Source organism: Hylaeus anthracinus, unplaced genomic scaffold, assembly GCF_026225885.1.
Source record: "Hylaeus anthracinus isolate JK02 unplaced genomic scaffold, UHH_iyHylAnth1.0_haploid 12002, whole genome shotgun sequence".
Classification (NCBI taxonomy): Eukaryota; Metazoa; Arthropoda; class Insecta; order Hymenoptera; family Colletidae; genus Hylaeus; species Hylaeus anthracinus.
Window position 1 is genome coordinate 239,300 of NW_026534349.1, and position 17,279 is coordinate 256,578.

Here is a 17,279-nt window from a genome sequence, read left to right on the forward strand (position 1 = left end):
TTTTTATTGTGTCCAAAGTGCTCTTTGAACTTTAAAGGACAATTTTTTGTTAGATATCCATAGTCATGTTTAGCGAAAAAAATTGTCATCTTCCGACTCATGTTGCAGGGCGCATGGTGCGCTGACGTCAGTGGTTCCAATTTTTTCCATAATTGGAAATTAAAATATTTGAGGCTCAACAGTCTCGTTCTTTGTGACACTAACGATACTAACTAAGGCTTTTAGGGATCAACTGTTTTCATGTAGCGAATCATTGGTTTGCTGAGAAATACATCTATCGTATGAGGCGGATAAAGCCCACTTTTACATCCTGTTTCAAGTTTCACACATGACTATTATCTTGATTCAAGTACCATCAACCATAGCTTTGTTATTATACATATATTTACATAGAAATACGAGCCACATTTTTCTAATTGCTACGAATTCTTCAATAATCAGCATCTCTTTAACGTTAATTTTAAAGGCCCAATATGTGATTGATCAGCTAAAGAAATGTTTAATTTCTTAAAATGATCAATTAATTATCGTTCGAACGATAACATCGATGGAAAATCTCGGTAGGAATATTTCAAGGTACCCAACAGATGACTCTGGCAGGCGAAAAATCCAGGTAACCGAGTTCTAAGCGGCTTTCACTCGAGTTGACCAATAGCGGCCAGTCGTTTTCGCGTGGACTTTCTTGTACTGGGAGCGCGGCGTGTCAGGGCCGTGTTTAGGCACATATGATTCAACGAACGTCTTGGAATATTATTTTGTTCAGGACCCTGATTATTCTCCCCTTAGACTTAATCTTATATCACTAGGTCGTAATTTACATTCGAAAAGAAAGGTTCTTTCTTTAAAAATAAAGGATCAGTTTTTGTCGAAACAACTTGCCCCATTTCGAATATTCCTCTACAAAAATATTAGAGGATATCTGATATGAGAATTCTCTTTTGGCCCAAACTGGTTTTATATTTTTAATCTCCATGTTTCGTTTTTTCCAAGTTTTCGATATAAATAACACGCGAACGAAAAATTATTTTTTCGGAGGAGCTGGTGCACGGTAGCAGGTACAGCACTGCTATCCAATGAACCAATCGAGTGGAACTTTAGAGTCCCAGTCCAGTAGAAATGTCGTGGACTCAGAGTCAGAGGGTCGCGTGTCCACGAAAGGACAGCGCGTATCAACTCCCAATGAGAGAGGGTCTCACTTCTCAGGCCGCCTTTCTCTTCAGCTCCGAGCCACGGCTCAGTTTTCACGGCAGCCTCATCCAGGTACCACTGGCAGAATGTCTCGAAGACAGAGACGCGGTGAAACGTTTTCGTGAATTCCTCTTTCAACTTGTTTCTCTCTCCCTGTTTCCTCTCATCTGTCAGAAAGCGCGCACGCGCGCGTGCACAAAAACCACGGACTGGTCCAAACGACGAATATGTGATCCGAGGACAAGGTCGTCCAAAAAGCAACTGTCACGGTGCTTTCGGAATCCATTCGGGGAAAGTGCAATAATAAGGTATTTTTTAATTGGTAAAAAGTATCGAAACTGGGTTAGATTTAACAGTTGTCATAGGTAAGAAATAGATTTTTAACGTATATTTTCCTTTGGATATACGCAATCAAGAGTAGCGTATGTTTATGATTCGTAATTGATTCAGAAACGCGATCAATGATCGAGAATAAGGTTGTTTTTATTTCGGGAAACAAAGAAACGTTTGGAGAGCTTTGTTCCTTTGCGATGGCTAGGTTGTCACAGATGGAAACTAGATTTTTAGCATAATTTAGACTTCGGATACACACAATCAAAATGAATCGGTTGGAAAATCATTTTTCCTTTCGTGTCGATCCTCAGTCTTCTCCGAGATTTAATTCAAGTGAATAATTCACACTTTTTTGATAAAACTCAGCAAAGTGTATAGAGGTATGTCTAATTAAAAAAATTTACACTTTTACTTAAAATACCTACATTTGTTTCTATCACAAGTAAACATTCTCCTTCTCCAGATTCGATCTTCAGTTTCTGATTGTACCGAACGTTTATATAATTCGTTTTACTCTAAAAGAAAAATTTCGAAAGAAACATTTCTCTCGGTTCTGGAATTTATTATGTAATCTTAACGATCGAAGCTCTATATGAAAATGAATTTACAATTGACAATTGCTCGATGGACGGGCAGCAAAAACGCGTGGATGTCGCGTGTTGTGTATCCACGTGCGTTCGTGCTGCGCTGACTGGTGATTTCAATGCGTGGTAGGAGACAATGTGGCTCGTAGGCAATTAAACTGGTAAACACGATTGCTGTTTTCCAGCGATTGCTTCACTCTAATGACAAACTTTCGATTTTATTTCGTTCGTTTCGTACCTTAATCTACCTTAGTATACCGTCGGTAGGACGCGTTGAAATTCCATTAAAAATACACTCCTTCATCGGATAACAATCGTAAATAAATTGCTGTATGTTGTTTATTTCTTGATCTATTACTCAAACAAAATATTGCCCCCATCTCTAATTGTTCGAAAATTGTGTGACGTTAATAATTCCATCTTAGAGCGACAAGTCCATATCCATGGCTGGTATGAAAGCTACAATTATTCGATGATCATTATCGATTTCAAGATCATTTTACCATAGGACTCCGAGTCGGATAACGTCGATAGCGACAGTCCTTGTCACGGTGACCGGAAAAAGTAACATTTTTCCTAACCACTGCAAGGACGGCTGGTGAAACGAAAATATCCTTGGTCTCGGTTCACGCGGAAGAAATAGAAATGCGAGCACGATCCCCGATCTCGCAATCGCCATTCTGCAGATTTCGATTTCTCGAAAACGAAATCGAATAAAAATACGACAAGAGCGAACAATTGACATTATATTCGAGATTCATCGAGCTTTCCCCACTGTTCTGTTGATAATAATAACATTAATTGGCGTCGGAAAGTGGAGCGTGGCTATATTGTATTTTGTTCGTGCCACAATTATTCTTTCCGCGATCGGTGAACGGAATCTGAATTTCTCACGAGACTTGGATTTCTTCTTAATTATTGACCGTTAACATCTTTGCACCTCTTCGAATTAATGACCTCATCTGGCTTCTTTCTGTCGATTCTCTCTTCGCTGGTTCGCTTTCTATGGTTACGCTGGGTCCGCTGACCGTAAAGCAAAATATCAGATGTCAAATCGGCGGTATTACGTCAACGGAACCGGTGCAAGTGGATTTCTTAATACGAGTTTGAAATCAAAGTGATTCGGTTCATTGGTTGTCCCAGTGGCGGCGCTATCGTTGCCTCGAAATAAGTGAAAGGAGCAAGTGTTTTCGTTCTGCGTGCGCGTTAACACGCGTTAAAGATGTTTGGAAAATATAGTATCGGAATCCTAGCCCAACTATAAATCAAATTATTCCATACATTCCACGTACATAGTCGAGATATATTAGAATTGTAATTTTTCGGGCAAATTTCTGTTATTCGAAAGCTTAATTAAATAAAAGAGTATAGATATTTATCAATAAGAAATTTAATAATATAATATTCTCATTTTATTAATACATCGTATCGGTAAGTTTGAAACGACTACCGAAGAGAGTACGAATACGTCTGGGACTTGCTATGTCGTTATTATAATTATCTTGCCAAAGGAGGAGAAGTAACAATGACTGGAACACCTAAGGAACAGTTAGCTCACTCGTTAGGATTTGCTTTCTGTGCACGTTCTGGAACATTTGACAGCTGATTCGTCGAAAAAAGTTCTGAAAACTTCCTAGGAAACAATCGTTTCTACGGTAAGCGACGTATTTATGGTTGGCTGTCATGGAAGGCTCGTGTTATGTTCGGAACGTTGCATAAACGAGCAGCGAAACTAGATCACCGCGCTTTTCTTTTTAGCTTCTCGCTCTCTGAATTACTAGATTACTGGAACCGTAATAAGCAACGCTGATTCGCGTTTCTCAGGTCAGTGGGCCTCAGGAGCGTTCGATCCGGTTCGAATCGCAAGGTTCTTTCTTAAGTTCTTGGTTTAGAGTGACCAAATGTAATAGTTACATTACCGTGTTTTGCATTATTTATTCAATTTTGCATATACATATTATAATTTTAGAAAAATATATGTCAGGAGCTTTAGAGGAAGGGACCCTTTAAAGTAAATATACATATTTCATTACCTTTAACGTGAAAAATTCTTCAGATTATTGTTGGAAAATGAATAAGTAGCAAGCAACCAACTAATGGATTAATTCCTCTGTAGAAAGTTATCGATAAAAGAATTATATCGCCAAAGGAATGTAGGATAATCGAGGAAAGGTTATCATTCAAGTGGAATTCATTTTCTAATTACGACTGGCGGTTTCGACTAGGGAAAACGATTTCATTTATCCGGATATGTAGTTTCTCTAAGTAAGTATTTTATGTATTTTTAAAAGGCTAGCCATACTCTTCGAATAGCTATGAATTCATTACTCGTCGAAACTCTGAAAAATCTTTCGAGACACGTGTAAACATCTCCAAAGATGACAATGCAACAAAATTTCACCACAACAGGAAATGTCGGTCCGAGAAGTGTCAGATTTAGCATAGGGATGAGCCAATGGGTTGGCAGCTAGTTTGCGACACCCGACGAGGCGCGATCGTGTCACATGAAATTACAGCCCTCTGTTCGGGATATTTGTAAAAACTTCATTAAGGTAATTGTTCCCAACGAGCAGCGGCTATGATTTATCTTTCATCGCGGTGACCTCGTGGGCGGAATTGTCAGGACGGATTGCTGATTAAACAGATACACGGTGGATAACAGTTGTTGCACGCGATTCCTCTCAGCCACGACACGCCGCAGCGAGGAAGCGTCACCAACAACGAGGTCGTTCGTCTCTTTATGACTTCTTTGTTTCTGCTGGATGGCGTCCGCGGCCGCGTAGCCGTGCGGCCGATTCGCGAACGAATTAGTCGCGCTACAACGCGACGCGACGCGACGCGGTGCGCGCCCACGAAATTTTCTCATTTTTGTACATAACGGGTCCTAATGAATCATCCGTACGAGTGGGACGTCGATTTTTCGATCGACCTCGATCCAAACATTCACTTTGTTAAATGTGCTCAAAAAACTCGAGGATCCCTGAGATCCTTAAACAAGATTTTTCTCCTCGTTCCTCGAGAAAATCATCTTCGAATATTTCTTCCATGTTTTAGATAATAGTGTTAGACGGAGGAGCTAGGTGGATATTTTCGTTATTTGAAATATACATTCAATTAAGCTGCGCACGATTTAACAGGAATGTGATTTCGATAATTTTACTCTGATCAGGAGCCGCGATAAATTATTTGAAGAACCGCAAATTGCTAATCCGTGATGTTGGAGAAACTCGGATAAATTCCTACTACAAACAATTCTATGACGAGTTGAATCAAGATACAACGATCGTAAAGATCTTTTATCAGGTTATGGAAAGAATGAATCTATTTCTTACTTATCATTTGAATAAATTTCCGAAACGTCCTTATTTATTATCGTGTAATCCAGGAGTCGCTGACACGGAAGTCGGTCGTCGAAGCTGTTTCGAAACGCAAATGCGTCACGGTTTATTTTTCAAAGCGAGCTGAGAAAATGACAAGGCAGGCTTGCTGGCACGAAGAATCGCGTTTCTAATCGAAGTAAATTTTAATTAACGCGGGCATATCTATAGCGGTGTTATCGCGGCGCGGATCTGACACGGGGCCAACGGACCGCGCGGGGAAAAACTTTCTCACGTTTCGCGCTAAACAGTGCGATTACGACATAAGCTGTGATTAATAAACGTCAGTTTCGAGCAATCGTTCCCGTTAGCGCTTTTTTTTTTGTTCTGGTGTACTCAACCAAAAAGGATTTATGGCGGATTTATCGTGAAGCTAACGAAGCTTCAAGTTTTGGAGCCGAGGTAAACGAGACGAGTTAGAGTTCCTTTCAATTTGATTAACTCAACTATTCAGTTCTCTGAAGAAGAGAGCGAAGATGGTAACTTCCTCATTTTATTTAGAACTTGATATCTTCAAATATAATATTTAATAATATTGGTACATTTGCAGGGTCGAGTGAAAGGGGTTTCTGACTACAACTGTACGATGAAACTTGTGTTTGATAAGTTTGTATCCGTTAGCGAAATAAATAATAACCGAAACACGTAATCGTCTGATTCATAGATGATACTTGTTCTCCCGTTGCTATGGACTATGGTCCTGTCCGTTATGGGCGGCTATATTCCACCTGGGCCACGGTTCAGGTGTCCAAGTGAGACCAAGTACATCTACCCCTGCGTGTGCGTACGAGGTAGCGACAGAGGGCTTTACATCCATTGCGAAAACACTAATCTGGCCAGCCTCAGCCTGGCCTTCTCCAATCTGGGTAACGAGGGCATGCCCATCGAGGAACTCGTTTTGTACAAATGTAACATAGGTGGGTATATCTTCTTCGTATATTCAATTTCCATAAAATAGCACTGCCTCGGAGTAGAATTATGATTTTCACTAAAAACTTTCACTTGGTATATACAAATAAATCAAATTTAAGTTTTAAAATGCAAAGTAACGTGTATTAAAAAATATGTAATAGCATCTGCTACTAATAGTACCACTCTATAAATTACTGTCAACTATAAACACAGCCTTTTTATAAATTGATTTTCCTTGATTTTAAATTAGAAATTCTCGCGAGTAATTTCTCTCTTCTCTTTCATATCGAACCACTCCCTCGTTTACCAGTAAATAAATTATACCCACAACCGTACTTGGCCTAAGTGTAATAGGCCTTGGTTCGTAAAGCAACCCCTCTCTTCGTTCATGGAATTGGTTCGAACCTCATTACTCGATTCGCTGTTCCGTCTCGGCGCGCGCACTTTTCTTTCATTGCATTCAAATGTGCAAAAACCATCACATTATGAGCCAATAATTATTCCTAGCAACATCGTATACTTTCTCGAAGCAAGAAAGCAAACAAGAAAACACAAAGTAGATGGAAATTATACGATTCTCAATCACTTTCATACCATGTTGTACATTCCTTTTACGTGACAAATCTTCGAGTTTCAAAATTTACAAGAAACATAAGAAAATTCCTCTTCTTATGTACCTAATCATAAATTCATTCTTTGAGGACTTGATTTAGAACTAAAAATCACGCTAACCAAATATTTTAAATATCCAGATTCTTGATCGGTTCATAAAATAATTAAATATATAGTATTCGAATTTTATTTGTGATTGTAATTGCTTGTATGCTTGAAAAAAAAAATGGTGTAAAGTAAGAGAAAATGATCAAAAATAACTTGAAATAGATTAAAATAAAGTAGAATGTATAAAAATGAATTGAAATTAATGAAATTAAGTAAAAACCAATGAAAATCAGTGAATAGAAATGGAAACGAGTGAGAATATAAATAAATAAAAATGAAAAATTCGACAAGCACTCCCCACAGATCTAATTTCAACTGACTTTCTTCTGTTTCGTTGCAAGGGCGTTTCTATGGTCCAGCGTTATATCCTCTAGACGTCCGAGTCTTGAAGTTTATCGACACCCCGTTGAGACTGATCGAGGAGCACAGTTTTCTCGGCGTGAATCGGACTCTTCAGGAGCTGTACGTGATAAACAGCGTTCTGGAGAAATTCCCACGCGAGGCTTTGCAGATCCTGGGGAACTTGAGCATCCTGAGCATTGCTGGCCATCGAATCACCGTCCTGCCAGCGAACAGCTTCGCCGAGAGCGCAGCTGCTGCGAGAATCGAGAAACTGGCGATCAGTAACGGTAAAATAGAGCCTCGTTTATTGGGCTGATTATTGCGCGAGGGTCTCGATTAATGCATAGTACTGACACGTGGAGGGGATGAAATTGCTAGGTAATAAAAAACGGTTTCAAAATCTTCGCTATTCGAGCTTTCCAATTGAATAATTATTATCGACTGGATAGACATCCATCGCATCGTCACAAAAGGAATCTACTATCTTCCACTCAATTTGTCATCTTCTAGGGACTTTGACCTCGTTGCCAGTGGAGGCGTTGACAGCCCTGAAGAAGCTAAAGAGGCTCGATCTCCACGATAACGAGATCAAGGAGCTGAAGAGGAATCAATTCAAAGGTCTCAGAGACACCGAGTACGTGGACCTGTCCCATAATTTGATCAACAAGCTGGACGGATCGCATTTGGCCGATCTAACGAAGATGGGCTGGTGCAATCTCTCCCATAACGCGATCGCGGATTTGAAGAGGTACTTAGCCCCTGAAGAAATTCATTTCATCGTGTATATCGTTTATTATCTTCTTCATAGGGGTACTTTCGCGAGGAACTCTCTCCTGAAGGTGCTCAACCTGAGCCATAATAAAATCAGGAAGCTCGATTCGAACACCTTCCGTGGGATGCGGTTCTTGGTGAGACTGTTTCTGAGCGACAATCAGATCAACGATGTGGGCAGGGGAACGTTCGGTCCAGTCACGAGGATAGGCACCATTGACCTGGCCAGGAACTTCATCAAGAAGATCGATTATCAGATGTTCAATCAGCTGCAGTTTGCTGAGGTACCAGTAGTCTGCTTATAGCTAACACATTCAAAATCATCTTTAGAATCTACTAATACTAATACATATTCTATTAATCTTTCACTTAATCTTTCTTTCTTGATATATTGTTCTTCTTTCAAAGTTCTTCAAGATAATTATATGACTTCCAAACACTAATTATTTCATATTTTTTTCCATAGTTGCTAGATGTCTCTGAAAATTTCGTGACCGTCGTGGAGAAGCTGTCGTTCAAGGACATATATCTGGCCAGGGTGAACTTGTCGCACAACGAGATCGCCAAGATAGAGCCAGGAGCTTTCGAAAACTGCGTGAACCTGACGGTCCTGGACCTGAGTCATAACAAGCTAGACAATATCTCCAAGTACTCGTTCGATAGCGCAACCTATGCCACTCAACTACAATTAAGTTACAATCAGTTCACCGCTCTGAACCAGGTAATTCGAGTTGCGGTACGTTACCAAAGAGCTGCACCCTTACGTGGTCAGCCCACGTTCTATTGGAGTCCGGTGGATGTGGAGTTACTCGTTTTCCTCAGATATTGAAAAGTTAAAGAGGGCAGTATGGTAGTCGTATCTTTAAACTATCTTTAATCGTTCCAGGTGCCTCTGCACAACATGACAGGCTTGAAGGTTCTGAACGTCTCCCATAATCTGATACACTCGGTGCCCCGTCAGACCTTCCCGAAGCTGTACGAGCTCCACACGATCGATCTGTCTTACAACAACTTATCGGAGATACACAACGCCGTGTTTCAAACCCTGTTTAGTTTACGGTTCTTGAATCTGTCGCACAATTCCTTGGAGAAGATCAAACCGTCCACGTTTGGCCCATTGCCGACGCTCTTGGAGCTGGACATGAGCTACAATCAGCTGACAGACGTCGCACGTGGCAGTCTGACTAGGTTGCCTAGCTGCAGGTGATTCGGCAATTTGATTAAAATCCTAATAGATTTTACAAACTGACACTTACGAACTCATTTTGCAATAATTCTACGAGACATCTCGTAGTTGGCAGCGAATGGGTTAAATTTACATAGGTATTACATACATATTTGTTATATAAACGTAAAGGTGTATCAAACGTTTCTCCAGGGTCCTCACAGTCAGGAGCAATCGACTGACAAAGATCTTCCAGCTGCCGATCTCGTTGGCCTCTTTGGACTTGTCCGAGAATCTACTCGAAGAGATACCAACTTTAGAAGTGTGGCCATCGATGAACGCTCTTCTCACGTTGGACCTCTCCAGAAATCGGTTGGCAGATAACCTCAAGTATGGGAGCTTCGAAAACCTGTTGACCTTGAGGACCCTGAACCTGGAGGCGAACAACATGACGAAACCACCGTGGGAAGCACTCAGCACACTGAGCAGTTTGCAGTATCTTCGTTTGCAGGTTGAACAATTCAAACAACTAAATTTATACTACTCGAAATATTTATTTCACCACTTGAGGACACGTCACATGCTATCGTGGCATACTTGAGCAAATTTTTACTGTGCATTCTCTTTTTAAATAAATTTAAATTTCACGTGCAGAAGACACTCTAGCACGTGTTGTTTGGCCAAGTGAGAGCGAGATCAATCTCTCATCGCTTCTACATCACGAAATGTACATAAACAGTTAGCTAAAAACAACAATTTCAGAATAACCAGCTAACCGAGCTAGGAAAAGCAGCGTTCGGACGCCTGCCAATAGTGTTCGAGCTGAACCTGGCCAACAATCGGATACGAAACGTGAGCAGTCGCGCTTTCGAAGGGCTGCTGCAACTGCTCACGTTGAATCTGACAGGCAACGATCTCAGTCGCATACCAAATGGAGCGTTCCAGGGCCTCGTCTCCCTGAGGACTCTAGATCTCTCCCACAATAAATTGGAAAGCCTGGACAACAAAACTCACGGACTTCTGGACGACTGTCTGTCTCTGGAAAGGCTCAATCTCAGTCACAACAAGATATCCTTCGTCACCAGGAAAACCTTTCCAAACGACCCGTGGATCCCTTACAGGCTAAGGGAACTCGATCTCTCGTACAACACCATGCCAGTCCTCACCTTCGAACTCACCGTTGGCACCAAGAAGGTTCAGTCGTTGAACGTCAGTCACAATAACATCAACGAGATTCGAAGATGTGAGTAATGGGGTTGTTTAGGTGAAATAACGTATGGGTTGGTCCCTTGCTAATGAAATTATTTGAAAGAATAGTGCATCAGACATCATGGATTTTCTGGATCGAAATAGAGAAACTAGTCAATGAATCGTAGTATCAGAGGTATAGTAATATTAGTAATGGTCTCAAAAATTCTTATGAATATTTCAAAACTCCAAATTCACTTTCATAATACTGTTTTCCAATCTAATTCCGAAAAGAAAAATTCAATTATTCGTGAAATCCTGTTTCAACATTTGATTCCACGTAAAAAAGTTATATCATTATCAAACCCAACCTTTCTACCAATTCAATGAAATATTTTCATTCTCCATTGCTTAAATGGCTCGTTCCAGACGTGATCGGGAACCTGACAGCCATAGAGACACTGGATCTTTCCTACAACGAGATCAACGACCTCTCCGAACGAGACGTTTTCGATCCACCGTTGAACCTGACTAATCTGCATCTGAGTCACAATCACCTGACTCACATACCCTTGAACAAGATCGTACCGCTGCCAAATTTGAAGGTTCTCAACCTGGAGTCCAACGAGTTTGGCGTGTTCGACGACGCGTTCATGAAGATCATAGCGAACGGCACGAAGCTTCAGTATTCGGGTAAAAATAACTCAGGAATGTACTTGGCGACGTTCGCTAGAGGGAGAATAATGTGTAATGAAACGCGATTTTCAGGGAACCCGTTACACTGCGACTGTTACGCGAGGCCCCTTAAAAGGTGGCTGAACACGCACACGGAAACACCGAACGAGTGGACGAACGTTACCTGTAGGACTCCGAATTTCCTAGCTGGGAAACTCTTTTCGGAGGTCACTGAAGATTTTATGAGCTGTGGGGAGAGGGAGGTGAAGGAATACCCTGAATTCGACATCACTCCAGACGTAAAGTATCGAAATATTGAATAGTGAGTATCGAGTATTGATTTATCGAAACTTGGAAAAGGGGGACACGTGTGTTGGCATGGGAGGTGTTGACATTGATGTTAGAATAACAGTAGGTGAAAGTCGTAGTGTGCACCTACTGCACCTACTGCAACTACACCAACACCCCAAGGATTTGCCAAAATGGGGACTAAAACCTCAAATCTCCATATTTATCTTAATCTTATTTTTCAGCAACGAGGACGACAACAGCTGGAAGGCGACTTGGTACGTGACGTCAAGGGAAGACATCGGTGATTTCTATGTTGTGGTGCGCGAATCTGGAAGCAACAAGTTGGCCATCGAAAAGGACCTCATCTACAGCGAGCGATCCTTCAAGATCCAGGATCTTCAGGACTCCAGGTCAAAGTACGAGTTATGCGTCCTCGCGAGGGACTCTGAGGGGAACGTGAAGCACTTCCGAAGCTCTCAGTGTCAGATTCTAACGCAGAGCGCGTTTGATTCTGCGACGAGGTTCATGGGCGCTGTGTCTCTGATCCTAATCGCCTTGTCCTGCAGTATTCTAGCATAACGGCAGGAAAGGAGAGCGTTGCAACAGCGCAGAGATTCTTTCTCGCGACTGTTTTAGGAAACGACGTGCTGTGAAACGAGGGACGCTGACTTTGGAACGAGCAAACCTGTTCGTCTCAAGGTCATACTTTGTTTGAAGCTGTTGGTACATGGTTTCGTGGGTAAGAAGATAATCAAGAATAAGAATCCTTAAAATACTCAATGGTAGGAGGGGGATGTCAAGCATAGGACCTTGATGAATCAGGAAATGAAGAAAGCTAGTTTTCCTAAGACGAGGTCTTCTGGCTTCGACCTTCGATAACAACAAGTAGAGCATGTTTAGAAAATTACCCCCAAACTTAAGAAGGAAGGTAGAGGCAATATTCCTTTGTACTTGCGTGCATTTCTGCAGATTTTTATGGAACTTTCTATACATGTCCATCAACTCCTACAACCGTAGTGTTCTACGTATTAGTTTCTGCATTCAACCTTTTCACTCTTAATTTCACCAATGAAATACATTTCGAAGGCTGCTATATAAATATTTAGCCAAACTTACATCAAAATCGAAGATGGACAAGTTTGGTTGGTTGGCTTGTAAGGTTTTTGCGTCCCAGAATTAAACGTGTAAATAGCGACCTCGAGAAAGAACAATGCCGCGACGTGGATCGTGGCTGTACATAGGTTGTATACGTTACCAGTACCAGAACGACAAAGGCGTTGAACGTCGTGTATTTATTTTTGTAAAAATATACGCTGATCGGTAGTCTTAAGCTCGGAATTCAATTGGTCCTAATCAATTATAGCTTTCCTAATCAAAAGTCCTATCATAGTTTTCTGTCGAGTTTCATATCCCTATATTACAAGACAGTACTTTCAAAACTCTGAAATCCACGATTCTTCGCATTTCAATAAGATTACATCAAGTTCCAAGAAATCTTGGTTTATATATTCATATTTGACAATGATTGACTCTGTTCCTCTTATTTATTAGATTATTTAGAATTAGTTATTCCAACTTCAAAAGTGATTAAATGCGTTAAATTTATGAAATTCTATGTACGTTTCTCCACTTTTCTGGTTATCGTACCTCAGGCATCTTCACCTTACAAACGACGTCTAATACAAGGTGACTGAAAAATGATTAATCGATAGAAGGACCTCAGGAAGGAGATGGTAGCAAGGAATAATTGAAGGTCGTTAGGTAGTTGGGAGGTTGAGACGATTAGTGGACAATTTGTCTTAATAACTCCAGCAGGCTAATCCCTGCGAGCCTAATTCCACAGAGCACGTTGTACCAGCGCTAATAAAGGCGTTTCTCTCGGGGCCCCAGTAAAAAAGTTCTCAAGGAAGTCAGCGGTCTCGCGATCCCCGTGCGCCTAGATGATTTCATTATTCCGTGCTTTATAATTAGCATCCACGGTTATCCTGGAGGAAGAAGAACAGCTCAAGGGGGGTTGGGGGTATTTTTAATGAGGCCGAGGTCCCGTGGAAGTTGTCGCTTCCGCAAAACGATCACCCAGCAAGATTAACGGCGTCAACGCGATCGTCCACGCGACGTTTCACGAACCGTTTCTTCAGGATCATCCGTTGTGTAATTCCATATATCTATCGAAGAAAGTCTAATTTAAACGATGGGCTTCATGTTTCTAAATCAATTTTCCATTATAAACATGTATTTAAACTTGCTTCTACTTGTCCAACCTAAAATACAGTTGATTTTATTATAATTCAGATCGTAATTTTTATCGAGCAAGCAACGTATGGAATATCGTTCATTTTTTATTCGACATCCGAAATTTGTATCCGAATAAGAATGTTGCCCATCTCCGCAACGAGCTTGTTTCGTCGACGCTTAACGGGACATTGAATCAGTAAACGCATGGCGTGCGCGATCGTTATCAACCTCGACGCGAACGGAAAAAACAATCGACCCTTCGAGCCTCCTCTCGCACGAATCGCGAAGGGCGTTTTGCTTCTGTTTCCATTTATTTATTTAACAGGTAAGCCGCTGCCATGGGAACAGAGGAAAAGGAAAGTAAAGGAACACACGGAGTACTGCAAAGAATCCTGGTGTTTCAAAAAAGGTGCATATTTGTAAGAAAATCCACAGGTTCGGGTAGTTGCTCCTTCTTCTAATACGTCCTTCGTTCGTTAGTTGGAGACAATTGGTGACAGAGAATATAGCAAATGAGAAATAATGAGAATTAACAAACGAATGGAATAATGGTGGATCCAGTGATCCTCAGATTGCGACCGCGATCCATCCCGCTGCCGAGACTGCCAGTCGTTAAGGATTACTCGAGATTTATGCGCGAGATAGGCATGGATCCGCGATAACACGTAACCGGAAATTCTCTTTCGTGCGATCGCTTTAATTATCGAATATTTGCGAGGTAGTCGCCGAGGATGGAGTCCAATTAGCTTTGGACCGAAGCGCCGGCGGTCGTTACGAAACCGAATGATTTCTCGTCGCAAACGTAATCGGTATCGGTGGTTCGTTACGAAATCCTTGGACACTTTCACCACCTACGGAGTCCTGGAGTTGCTTTACGAACGCACACGACCGTTCACGAGCGTCCACGAAGACCATTGCGTCCGTGGCTGTCTACCAGAGGCAGACATCCGTTTGTCTGGGCCTCGATCGAACCATAAGGCCTCGAGCAGGGACGTCACTACTAATCTTATCCCCCTAAATCTCAACTTTACTATATCGACCAAAATTATTTTTGTTACAATTCATTTATTAGGGAAGTGGTTTGCTTAGCGAATACGTTAGTGACTTACAGAATACCACCGAATCTCTTCCTTTGGTAAATTTATGCTTTCACAATTTATGCACAATTATTGCGAATAGTTACACTTGCTTTGTTAGACGTGTTGTTTGCCAAATGAACACATCTATGGCTTTACTGTTTCTGAGTACATTACTTGGTCTATCGTATAGATTTGCTAACCTTTTAAAGCCTGATTTTCAACATTAAATTTTTAAAAATATCAATGTATTTATTATTTTAACAATTTTTACAGCTGACGTTTATTTTGTTAACTTTTCTTAAACGATATACAGACAAATATTAAAAACAAACCAATTGCAAGTGTAGAAGAATTCGATTTAAAAGTCCGGTATCAAATTTGAAACTTAGGGCATTTAAGGGTTAAAATAAATCTTATTTGTTAAATGTACTCGAGTCCACTATTTATGCTATACTGTTGCACCCTCCTCCATGGCTGGTGTCTGTAGCCATGGCTGTTCGACGTGGAAGAAATTTATGCGCGCTCCTTCCTTCATTTTTTTGCTCGCGAACGAACCCTCGGTTTCGTTGACCCGACTACACCGCCGCGACTTCCTAAGGAACGCAATAATTATCGATCGATCGCCATCCTCCCATAAATCATGGACCTCTTCACTTATGGAGTAATCGCCGATCAACTTGCTTGCTGACTTCCAATTATTTATTCCAACTTGGGTTTCGTATATGACTGCAAAATATTCTTCTTAATACAAAATTCTATATATTCTTCGAATAAAATTCTCCATGTTTGTGGTTTTTTTTATAATACTGTTACTTTTTTCCAATTCAGATGAAATTTTTGCTCTGAATGTTCCGACTACAACTGTACACTACTTAATTTTCAGGAATAGTAACAATAATTATTATCACAAATCAATATAAAATCACTCCTACATCTACTTGAGCAAAGCATCCTATCATTAACACTAGAAAATCCCATAAAATTGTATACCTCAACCCTGAAGATACTCATTCACATTCTGATTCTGTGTAGTTGTGATTTCCTTATAACTCGCACCATTGTCTTCTAAATTACGCTTTCCTCGTGCTTCTCGACAGGAGAATACAGCAGTAAACTGAATTGAAAAGTGATTCGCTGGAAGATTTCCAGAGGAAGATTTAACACGGTACACAGGACGACCAGTTCTCGGAAGCTGGACAGTGGACACACGCATTTACATAGTCTACTTTGGGCAGTGACTCACGCTCCAGTACCAGTCCCCCGTGAATCTGTGTACTCGTACGGCTCTAGTAGAAAAGTAAACATTCTACTTTGTCAACACCGTAAATTCCAACGCTCCTTCTGAGAAACCCTAAATGTAAGAAAATATTTTCAGTGGCAGAATTTTCAGAAATCCCCCTCTACTTACGAAGGGTGGGGATATCAGGAGTCAGATGCTCACGTGCGCCGCAGTTAATAAGATATTGCCCCGTTCCGCGTCGACGTCGGGCCCAATAGGTTAGGTGCGCGGCGCATCTGTGTATAGGTCGAATTCTCCCGCCAGTCGTTGGGGCCCGTCAGTGTCTTTCGCGTCCTCGCACGGCTAACATCTCCGGCTGGTTCGCGTGCATTTCGCGATTCGTTCCTTCGCGTTCCTTTTGTGTGTCGCGCGACGTGTCGAATTCGGATCGTAGCAAGGTGGACTCGCAAGGACGTTGAGTAAAACTCGTCCTCGGAGTCCTGGCAATCCGACTAAATGAAACTTTTCTGCGGTTAGAGCCGAAATACTCCGTTCCTTTTCCTTTTTCCTTTTTCCTTCTTTCTCCCTTCCCCCTTCTCTTTTTCTCTCATCCCTTTTCACCTTCCTTCTTCTCGATTTCAACCCTCGAGTGCACGATCGACCATTGTGGATCATGGAGACTGGATTCTGGAGACTGGCCCTCTGCTGGATATTTGTCGTCGGAGCGGCGCGAGCAAACGGTGAGCGATTCGAGGATTTGTTAATCATTGAAGCGGGTAATTGTATAACCGCTTTGGATTGAAATTCATGACACGTTGTGGTTACATTTTTATCGAGCCGATTGTTTGTAAACGAGTCAAGAATGTCTCGGCCGTTGGTGTCTGGGACTGTAGATAATCAGACTTTCGTATACTATATCTCGTGAAATATTAGAGTTACTGCAAAAATAAAAAAAGTTTAATGTTGTATAGAAAAGGTGAAATATAATTTGTTCGTATAGTCAATGGTTTACAAGTTGGAATTATTGGGAAAATTGAAATTTAGGTTGATACGATATCATCGAACTTATATTTCTGTGCATTTACTACAAAATTGTTCGATATATACATATGTCTAAGAAAAAAGAATCTTTAATTTTGGAGCATGTACAATATTAGAGCACAACTGTGAGATACTTGACGTGTTCTTTTTAACGATTAG

The 17,279-nt window shown here is 41.1% G+C and overlaps 2 protein-coding genes across 2 annotated transcripts in view; both read left to right on the forward strand.

Moving 5' to 3' along the window:
• The first annotated feature begins 1,309 nt into the window (after nucleotides 1-1,309).
• LOC128892194 (protein artichoke) lies at nucleotides 1,310-12,852 on the forward strand. Its single transcript, XM_054152419.1, has 12 exons — nucleotides 1,310-1,496; nucleotides 6,147-6,399; nucleotides 7,456-7,743; nucleotides 7,967-8,204; nucleotides 8,265-8,511; nucleotides 8,694-8,948; nucleotides 9,114-9,430; nucleotides 9,606-9,903; nucleotides 10,155-10,635; nucleotides 11,010-11,273; nucleotides 11,349-11,577; nucleotides 11,789-12,852. Exons 2-12 carry the CDS (start codon nucleotides 6,147-6,149, stop codon nucleotides 12,123-12,125), a joined length of 3,207 nt encoding a protein of 1,068 aa, XP_054008394.1. The 5' UTR covers nucleotides 1,310-1,496; the 3' UTR covers nucleotides 12,126-12,852.
• Nucleotides 12,853-16,346: 3,494 nt separating this feature from the next.
• Nucleotides 16,347-17,279, forward strand: part of LOC128892199 (uncharacterized) — a 31,767-nt gene continuing 30,834 nt past the window's right edge. Inside the window, exon 1 of the mRNA XM_054152429.1 lies at nucleotides 16,347-16,819. Within this exon, the coding sequence (XP_054008404.1) occupies nucleotides 16,753-16,819 (67 nt within the window). The 5' untranslated portion in view covers nucleotides 16,347-16,752. The remainder of the gene's footprint in view (nucleotides 16,820-17,279) is intronic.